At 42.1% G+C, this 10,889-nt stretch overlaps 1 protein-coding gene across 1 annotated transcript; it reads right to left on the minus strand.

Annotated features, from left to right (window-relative positions):
• Positions 1-5,836: 5,836 nt before the first annotated feature.
• LOC122915546 (immunity-related GTPase family M protein 1-like) lies at positions 5,837-10,301 on the minus strand. Its single transcript, XM_044262301.1, has 2 exons — positions 10,191-10,301; positions 5,837-7,578 (listed from the first exon to the last, which is right to left on the minus strand). The coding sequence occupies exons 1-2, from the start codon at positions 10,215-10,217 to the stop codon at positions 6,370-6,372; spliced, it is 1,236 nt and encodes a 411-aa protein (XP_044118236.1). The 5' UTR covers positions 10,218-10,301; the 3' UTR covers positions 5,837-6,369.
• Between the last annotated feature and the right edge of the window lie 588 nt (positions 10,302-10,889).

Below are 10,889 nucleotides of genomic sequence, written 5' to 3' on the forward strand. Positions count from 1 at the left end.
AGAAGAAGTTATACCTCAAATTTTTTAGAAGAAAAAACCCTATGTGTATACAAAAATAAAGTTAGATACAATGAAGGATAAAATATGACTAGAATAATGAGGTTTCAAAAATATTTTTAATGAAGTGTATTATTAAGATAAACTACTTAAAAATGTTAAAAGAGGAAAGAGTAAAATTTTTTAGGAAGTTCAGCATAAGAAAAAAATAAAATTAAAAGCAATGAATTAACTTTGCAGGACTAAAGAATCATGGGGAGAAAGCCATGAATTCCATGCTTTGCTTTCTCCTCCTCTGGAATTCCACTGTTCTCTTTGGTAAGTGAACTTGGTCTTGGCTGGATTTCTTGTTGATCTTCTGGGGGATGGGCCTGTTGTAGTGATTCTCCAGTATCTTTGCCTAGGCGGAATTGCACCGCCCTTAGCAGGGGCTGGGCTAAGTAATCCACTCAGGTTCGCTTTTGGGAGCTTTTGTTCCCTGAACGCTTTCCGTAGAGTTCCAGAGGACAGGAATGAAAATGGTAGCCTCCCAATCTCTGGCCCGGAGGAGCCAAGAGCTCGGGGCCCCACTCCTCAGTGCGCCCTCAGAGAAAAGCACTCAATCACTCCCGTCTCCCTGGCCTCCAGCTGCGCTCTGAGCTCACCCAGACTGTGACCAAGCATCTCAGTCTCTGGCACACAGCTCTGCCTGAGGTCTCTGAGCCCCACAGATCCCTGAGCTTTTCCAGGGGGGTCTCCCCAGATCTTGTTGGAACCCCACTCACAGAGCAGTGGCCTGTGCCATGGTTTATGGTTCAAGGTAATCCCGAGTTGAGTGCTCACTCCTCAGCTCTGCCTCTGTAGCCAGCTTCCCCGCTCTAATACCTGCAAGCTCTGTGACACTAAGACATCCCTGATCCTTCTGTGGCCCCATGGGACCTGAGACTACGCTGTCCCCGCATGGGCTTCACTCCAGTTTAGTCTCTGGAGTGATGTCCCTTAGTGGAGCAGACTTTTAAAAGTCCTTATTTAGTGCTCTGTTGCTCTACCAGGAGCTGGGAGCTGGCCCATCTCCCTGAGGTCTATCTTCCTGTCACTTTGGATTCACTCTTCACCAGTCCTACCTTTCAGAAAGTGGTTGATTTTCTGTTTCTAGAATTGTTGCTCTTTTTCTCTTCGATATCCTGTTGGATTTGTAGGTGTTTGGAATGGTTTGATAAGCTATCTAGCTGATCTCCTGCTCCCTGATGTCATCTCAGCCTGCTACTTCTCCGCCATCTTGACTTCTCCTGGATAAAGTATTCTTGGCTGCGTATTTTTCTCACTCATCACCTTGAATATATCTTGTCAGTCCTGTGGTCTGCCAGGTCTCTGTGGACATGTCTGCTGCCAGCCTTATGTTCCTACCTTTGTAAGTTAAAGACCTCTCATCCTGATCTGCTTTCAGGGTTTTCTATTTATCTCTGAAATCTGCAAGCTTCATTATTATGTCGAGTTCTTTACCTACTTTTATTGATTGAAAGGGAATTCTCTGTGCCTCCAGGACTTGAAGGCCAGTTTCCTTCTCCAGATTAGGGAAGTTCTCAGCTATAATCTGTTCAAATAAACCTTCAGCACCCCTCTTTCCTCTTCCTCTGAGACCCTTCTATTATTGTTTTTGCTTTATGTTATCACCGATCTCTCAAATCTTCCCTTTGTGATCTAGTAGTTTTTTTATCTCCCTTTTTATCATTTTCCTTATTCTCCGTCATTTTGTCTTCTATATCAGTAACTCTTTCTTCTGCCTCATTTATCTTAGCAGTTGGAGGCTCCATTTTTTTATTGTATTTTGGCAATAGCTATTTTGATTTTGGCCTGATTAGATGTTAGTTCGTTTATTTCTCTGGTAAGGGATGTCCTTAGTGTCTTCTATGGTTTTTTCAAGCGCAGCTACCGTCTTTATAATTGTTTTGAATTCTATTTCTGACATCTTACTTATATCCATATAAATTAAATCTCTGTCACTGAGAACTGCCTCTTCTTTTTTAGGATTAGTTTTTCCATCTCATAATTATGTCCAGAAAACAACAGATGAAAGAGAGAGAAAAATTTAAAACTAGTAATAACACAAGAAATATATGCACTAAGGAAATCAGAAGAGAACACAAACTAAAAAAAAGAGAGAGTGAGAAAGACAGAGAAGCAAGGAGAAAGAAGTAATCTAACAAGAAGGAGAACAGAACACAAAGTAAACTATATCCTGAGTGTATTTTGAGATGTTTGTTTGAAAAATTATGCCCCAGAACAAGAAAAAAAGAAAAATTGTTATATATATAAAAAATAAAATTGATTGCTCGCTTCGGCAGCATACATACTAAAAAAATAAAATTGAATACAATGAAAGAAAACCAAAAATATATTTATATATATATATACGTATACATATAATCTAATATAAAAATTTAAAAGGACTTAAAAAGGGAATTGATAAAATAAAAAATAGCTTAAAAGGAAAAAAATATAAAATTGAAAGACTATAGAATAAGAAAAAAAAAAAGATGAATGTTATATATTGTTTTACCCTAGAGTTTAAGTTTTGCAGTTCTGTATAATCAGTAAACTAGGTATTAGCCTCATGTTCCTGCTGGTCTTCTCAGGCAGTAGCCTGTTGCAATGATTCTCAGGTGTCTTTCCTGGGTGAAATGTAAAAGCCACCCTTGCCAGTGTGCTGGATTCAGTGCAAGCAGCTACGGATTTCACTATGTGGTGCTCTTTTGCTACCTGAAGGCCTTCATCACCAATGGGGAAGATAAAAATGGTAGCACCCCAATCCCTAGTCCCAGAACTGAAAGGTCACACCCCACTCACAGAGAAGCAATCAATCACTCTTGTCCCCCTGGTTTCCATCTGAACTCTATGATCACCCATCCTGTGACAGAACATTGTTTATATCAGGCGTGCAACCCTGTTTCAAGTCTCCAAACTTTATCAGATCCTGTGGTACAGACTCCTACCCCTCCTCAGGGGAGGAAAGGGCATCTCGCTGGGCTTCTGCCCTTGGCTTGGCCCCTGCTTGGAGAGTGGTCACCCAACCAAGCAGTAGTTTGTGGTTTATGGCAACACTGTGTAGAACGCCAGCTTCTAAACTCAACTGTTTGCAGCAGACTTTCCTACTCTGATGTTTGGGAACTCTGTCACACTCAGGCACCCCCTTTCTTTTTGTGGCCATGGGGATCCTGACACAATGCTGTCCCACCTGATATTCTGCCCTGCTTCACTACCTGAGCTTTCCAGGGAGGATGTCTCCCACCCACACAGACTTCAAAAGTTCTCATCTTGTATTTCCACTGCTTAAATACTATCTGGTAGCATCCTTAAGCCAGACTCTTCCCCAGCAGTTTATCTTCTGATGTATATCTCTGTATTCATGTCTCTGTACCTCCTACCTTGCAAATGGTTGCTTTCCTATTTGTAGAATTTCAGCAATTCTTTTCTAAGATCTCCAGTTAATTTTGCAAGTGTTCAGAATGATTTGGTAACTACCAAGCTGAATTCCAGGGACAAGATGAAATTAGACTCCCCTATTCCTCTGCCATCTTAACTCCTCCTTTTTCTCCTAGAAAAGTTTTCTTAAATGAGATGATCCAGGTGTAAAGATACCAAGGTGGCAGCTGTATAACACAGACTGACCCATGTGATATTTTGACTACAGGAAAGTGAAAAGCTTCTCTTCATGAAAACAAATGCAAAAAGAAAGTTTAGAAATCTCCACAAATCTGCGGATTTCTGTATAAATGTAGTCAGCTAATGATCAATGGAAGGAAAGTATTTTAAAATTCCAGAAGTCACTAAGAAAAACTGAAACAATCCAGCATGAAGGTGGGCAAAAGACATGTACAGAACGTTCAAAGAAAAAGAAACATGTATAGAGAAAAATACAGAAATTACCACAAGTAGTGAGACAAATTCACCTCTGTGCACTATGATTTGACATCGTTAATTAGTTTACTGCAAAATTTGAAAAGTTGGACAAACTCAGGTATTGATGAGAATGTACATTGATAGATTCTCTGAAACATGGCTGCTGGGACTGTAAATCAATACAATCTTTTTGAAAAAAACAGTATGGCTCAATCATAAAATTGCATATTCATGGGCCTCAGAATTCAGCATTTCTACTCCTAACACTATACTTAAGAGTCACTCTGCAAATATGTGGAGAAGGCATGGAAATGTGCTCCTAGCAGCAGTCTTCATAATTGTGGGAAAAGAGAGGACAGGCATTGACAGAGAACAGATAATTAAGCTTACCTACACAGTGTGGAAAGGACTGAACCACAGATATATGGAGAGCAATTAATCTTTTGGTATAATGTTGACATTGCAGATTAATTTATGTAATCTTCTGAATGCTGAGTGTTGATGGACGTGCTCCAGGTCACTAGTCCCTGCTGGCATTTCTGAAACCCAGGGATGAAGAGTTCCTACAATTTTCCTTGGAGACAACCAGGTGGTCATCCAAGGAATGTGAATGGAATTGGCACTGGGCTCTTTACTGGCAACATGGCATGCTAGAAGGAGATAGATCTTCATAGTTCTAAGAAAATATAATGTTGTGTCCAGAATCTTCTACTCAGTTAAACTATTGAAAGTGATCACAAAAAAATGGCATTAATTTGAAATGCAAAGACTAGAAAGTTTACCACACAGAGAACTTTTTCCTCACTTTGAGAATGGATGCAAAGTAAATGAACAGGGAACATGGAATCCAGAAACACCAGTGCCACTAAGTGAATGGATGGATATGAGCAAGGCCTGTGCTCCAGGTTGGGAGAGCAAGTAGTCCAAGTGAGAGCAGGAATTAGAGGTGTTTCACAGAAAACCTTCAGGGAGAACCCTAGCATGCTCTTCCTCAAGGGAGTGCTCACATTCTACTGTCATTTACTCTCCCTCCAGCTACTGAGCATGGCTGTATGTAGCTATCTTGCTCTTTCTTTTCTTCTTCTTCTTTTTTTTTCTTCTGTTTTTTTCTTGTTAAATATCGATCCCCAACTGGATAACTCTGTGTGGCCTGAGGCTGGATGAAAGGACCTGAAAATGTTGGCAGAGGCTGGTCCTTTGGTAGGTAACAAGGAAGGACATGTCCAGGGCCCAAGGAGGAAAGAGCTGTGATTGGAGAAGGTGCAGCTCCTTCATGCTGGGTACATGCAGGAGTGACTCTCACAGAGAGAGGAGGTCACCCACAACTGGCTATTTTGTAAGGAGCTTCTTGATGATATTATCTGGTGTCTGTTGTTGTGGATCAAATTATCCTGAAACTTAGTGGCTTAAAACAAGTGTTTATATGTGCTTATAGTTTCTGAGGGCCATAATTCAGGAACAGTTTTAATTGTGTGGTTCTGGATAAGGGTCTCTCCTGAGATGGCAGTCAAGCTATCAGCTGGGCTCCATCTCCTGAAGTCTTGCTGGGGTTGAAGGATTTACTCTCAAGATGACACATTTACATGACCAGCAGTTAATGTAGGCTGCCTCTGCTATCCTCCACATGGCCTCTGATTCCTCAGCACCTCTCCAAAATTCTGATGGTAATGAGGCCGAGAGAGGAAAGAGGAGAGGAAGATGGAGAGAGAGAGGAAAACAGAGCTGGAACAGGAGCAAGGCAGCGCCAGTGAACAGAGTGTTTATAAGACAGAGATGCACTTTTCATAACAAAGTTCTGGAATTTTTGGACATTCATTTATTTTTTATTTTTTTTTAAAGATTTTATTTATTTATTTGAGAGAGAGAGACAGTGAGAGAGAGAATAAGCGAGGAGAAGGTGAGAGAGCGAAGCAGACTCCCCATGGAGCTGGGAGCCTGATGTGGGACTCGATCCCGGGACTCCAGGATCACGCCCTGAGCCGAAGGCAGTCGTCCAACCAACTGCGCCACCCAGGCGTCCCTGGACATTCATTTATTGCTGCCATATTCTATTAGTCAATCCAGGGAAAGGGCTTAAACACAGACATGAAAATAAAAAGAAATGTTAGAGGTCATCTTAAAGTGTCTACCACTGACAAACAGGGAGGTCAAGATTGTGTGAGTCCACAAAGTGTGAGATGAGAAGTGAAAGAACATGGACATCAGAGAAATAAAGGTAAGGTTAAGTGAGAAATGGATGTCAGGATGACTCTATGTCACATTGAGCAGATATTTTCTTCCACTTCTCATTTAATAAAAGACAAAAGTACAATATATTTGGGAATTTCCTGACATGTGTTCAAAATGAGCAAGTCATCTCATATACCTCAAGGAACTTACAATCAATGAAAGTGAAAGTAACTGAGCTTGATTGAGAATTCAGAAAGGATGTGAGGACAGGACCCCAGATGTCCTGACTTCCCTTCAGAAGGAGGTTGCTGAGACATCACTTCTTCAGATGATGGAGTCTGTCAGGATTTTCTTCAGGATGTCCTTGGTGTCGTTGGCAACTATTTCAAGGAGGCATCTGTGTTTCCACTTTCTAAGGGAGTTGAAAACAAAGCCGCCTAACAGTGGGATACATCTCAGAATTAAACACAGGCAAGAGACTACATTACAATTCATGCAAGAAAATAGCCAGTCCCCTCTGAGGACAGTATTTAGATCTTGAGACCTCATAAGGGCCCTGTACTCCTCTATGGACTTCCCCATACTCTGAGCCAGCTGCTGGAGGGATTCATCATCTATACCAAAGAGCAAGTGGTAGGCCATCAGACTTTGCTCCAGATCATCTGCATTCCAGATACCAAGGGTGTCAAAAGTCTTTGAGGCTATTTTCTTCCTGCAAGTGATCACTTTGTCATTAATGGCCTTCTTGTAAGTGTGGGAGAGATTTTCTAGGGGACCATGGTACCTGGTGTCAGAAATGTCCCTGTGCAAGGTGCTCCTAAGCTTAGGGAAGTCATGCAATAAGGGGTCAAAGTTAGAGACCAGGAATATATTGGGTTCACACACTCCCTCTTTTTGGAGATTTTCCTGGATATTCTTCTGAATATTCTTCATGAGTCGTTCCTTCAAGTGGGCACTTGTGTTGATGTCCCTGTCCAGCTTGGTCCAGACTATATAGAACTTCTTTCCCAGGTCCCGGATGACTTTTGCAAGCTTCACGAGATTCATGCTGAACTGTTCTGATGCAATGATGATGACAAGGTCATACAGACTAAACTGTATCTCCTGCAGATAGTTCCCCAGGCATTGGGTATCTGCCCCTATTCCGGGTAGGTCCCACAACACCACATTGGGAAAGTGGGAGGAAAAGTAATGAGTGGGAGTCTGGGTGGTCCTCACCACCCCAGTGGGAGCTGAGTCCTCCTCCTGCCCAATTACCCGCAGTGCACTAATGAAGGAGGACATGCCATTGCCAGAGTCCCCAGTCACTGCAATGTTCACTGGGGCACTGGATGCTGTCTTCAGGGTCTCCTTGACCACAGAGGCTACATCCAGCAACTTCCCTCCTTCCAAGGCCTTTTCCACATTTATGGCAACCTCCTTAGGTAGGACACTCCAGCCCATATTGTACGGCTTATCAGAGGTGGAGGATGCAAATAATGGGGTGTGAAGAGAGTGGGTGGGCTGTATCACATCACTGAGCAATGGAGTGACCTGCAGAAATAGGAAAAACATGGGAGTTAAGAGAGCCCAGCACATAGGATGGCAGAGGATTCATCATATTTGATAACCCAAACTGAGGGCATCAGATCCACAGCCAACTCCCTGCAAAGGTACTTAGGTGACAAACAGCAAGCCTCTGGAAAAATGTTTGTTAGTTTGTCAAAAATTTAAACATATTCAACCATAGAAAATGAGGAAATCCTACCATTTGTAACATGTATGTACACTGAGGGTATTATGCTAAGTAACATAAATCAGACAGACAAATACTGCATGTTCTAACCAATGTGTGAAATCTAAAATTCAAATAAAATAATTCGTATAAAAAGAGAACACACCTGTGGATTCAATTTATCACATGGTGAGAAGATGGAATTGGAGGAAGTGTTCAAATGGTATAAGATTTCAGTTATAAGATAAGTAAGTCTAGGCATGTAGTGTACAACCTGATGACTACAGATAACACGACTATATGATTTATAGGAAAGTTGTCAAGGGACTGTATCCTGAGTTCTCATCACATGGAGAACTTTTTCTCCTTTTACTTCTTTCTTTTCCTTTTATTGAGATGATGGATGTTAGCTGAACCTACTGAGGTAATTACTTCACAACATATATAAATCATGCTATGTGCCTTAAATTCATACAGTGATATATGCCAATTCTTTTCCAATAAAACTAATAAAATAATTTAAAAGAGTCACCAAATGACCCAGCAGTTACATTCCTAGGTGGATACCTAAGAGGGATGAAAATGTACATATACGTAAAACCTGCATCCAAATGTTCACAGTGACATTATTACAAAAACCCCTCAGGGGGAATTCACACAGTTGTCCACCCACTGTTCAATGGATAAAGAAAAGTGGTCTATCCATACAAAATATCACTATTGGGCAAGAAAAAAATGAAGTACTAATGAACCCCAAAATATTATGCTCAGTGAATGCGGACAGCCCATCGGACGATGTATTCTGTGATTCTATTCATATGAAATGTCCGGAAAAGGCAAATCCTTAGGCACAGAAAATATACTGAGGGTTTCCTAGATTGGAAGGGCAAATGGTAGGAGGGAAAAGAGAGGTAGTCAAGAGGTACAGGATATCTTTTGGATAATGAACACGTTATAAATCTGATTACGATGGGTGTACAACTTTGTGAATATATTCAAATCTACTGAAAACTTTAAAGGGATGAATACAGAATGTGTAAATTATATCCCAATGAAGTTGTTGAAAAGAAAAGCAGGAAAGGTGCTCATTGAGGAGGTGTGCACATGTTAGAGGCTCAGAGGAGACCACTGATGAATGCTCCGTAGCTGTGCTACTAGTAGTCAGCTTCTCCGCAGGTTATGGATGGAGGGGTTTGAGCAGAAGGATATTGTGAGGGTTGCTCAGTCAGGACCAGGCAAGTATGGGTACTCCCCCACCCAAATTGAGTGAGCAGGATGTCCCACCAGGGATGTCCCCAGGCAGAAGCAAACTTGTGCAAACTCTCCATACTGTTCAATCCCAAGGGCCGACATATCCTCAATACATATGTCTTCAAGGTCAAGAGCAATTTAATTGTCTTAGCAGCAGTGAAAAGTGCGTTTTCCCCCATTTTTCATATCTTTCACCACTAACTGCATACCTAAAAAAATCCCTGTCTCTCACCCATTGCAACATTTAAGTTACATAAGCTTTCCAAATAATATCCTACTGATTTTTAAGTCAGTACTTATGTTTGTACTTGATTGTTTATCTTTGCTGTGATTATTGCTATAACTATTTAAGCTCTCCCATGAGCTTTCTCTTGTAAGCTGAACCCTGCAGTAAGATTGCAAGCATTTGGGGTGCCTGGGTGGCTCAGTGGGTTAAAGCCTCTTCCTTCAGCTCAGGTCATGATCCAGGGGTCCTGGGATGGAGCCCACATCCCACTCTCTGCTCAGCGGGGGGCCTGCTTCCTCCTCTCTCTGCCTGCCTCTCTGCCTACTTGTGATCTCTGACTGTCAAATAAATAAAATCTTTACAAAAAAAAAAAAAGATTGCAAGCATTTCATATGGCAGAATTGGGAAGGAGAACTGGCTGGAATTACCCACTGGACTCTCCTGGGGGCTACACACACAGTGCTGGCTGGTGGGCTTTCACAATCCCACAAGTTATGGCTGCTTTCTTAATTTCCCTTAAGACATCTACTATCTCTGTGTGCACAAATGCAAATTTTAAAACACTTTCTAATTCAAGACTGACTATTTGCTGAGGCGTTTTCTTGTATAGCCTCATTAAGGGACTCTCCTGATGCTCTTGGAGATAAGACCTCACATCCAAACACTCAGGTTTCTGCTGAAAAAGACTGTAGTCCTGTCTGTAGGACTAATTTCATGTTGAGCTGTAGGAGCTATGGTGCAGCTTGTTACCCACCACACTGGCTTTCCTCTCCAATGGTGTGTCCCCCTTGCATGATTGCCCTCCAGAGTTCTCTGGGTGCTTTCTTCCAACGAGGAAATTGCCAAGAGCCCTGACTGAGTTTTCAGACAGGCTTGGCCCATGGTAATGTGAATGTTTTCACATTGAAAACTGAGCCCCAATGTTCTGTGTTGTGCAGCAGGGAAGCTACCCACCTCACAGGACTTCAGGGAGGGCTTCATGCTAAGATCCAAGTGAAATCCTGGGGAGGCCTGCCAGCAACTGCTTGGTGGATTCTCTCTCGTCTTAGCTCCTCTGAGGAAGGCTTTTCTTTGGTTCTTCTTATTCCCTCCACTTCTTACTGCAGTGTATGAAGATTTTGATCTGTGAGTCTGTGTGGGCAGGATGTTCTGCATGCCTTTTCTTGATTAATCTTCTCTGGGCTCTATTAAACAAGTGATAGTATTATTCCTGGTCACAGATCAAGAAACAGTATCTCACAGATGAGAAACAAGCCTCAGATTGCATAGCAATGACTCAGGATCCAAGATATAAATTCACAGTGTCTTTCTGTTTCTGTCTGGACAGGAGAGGAGGACCATCCTAGTAAATGCTGAATCTCCAGCCCCACGGGCTAAGGGTTGGCTGGATTCTGAGATGCTTCTCCCAGGGATGTGGGTCCAATTATAGCTGCCAATTACCATCTACCTCTCCCTCGATGAACCCTTACTAATTTGGGGGAGAGAATGGAACTCAGTTCTCTCTCAACTCCCTTCCTCACTCCACATTAAACTCACTGATTCCAAGTGTGAAGAGAAATCCAAAAATGTGTCCCCACTTTTCGGAAAATGTTGCAGGGAACCTACCCCCCACTGGGAGTTAGAGATGCCCAGTGAAATGATCAGGAGATGCTG

The sequence above is a fragment of the Neovison vison genome, chromosome 1 (assembly GCF_020171115.1).
Source record: "Neovison vison isolate M4711 chromosome 1, ASM_NN_V1, whole genome shotgun sequence".
NCBI lineage: Eukaryota > Metazoa > Chordata > Mammalia > Carnivora > Mustelidae > Neogale > Neogale vison.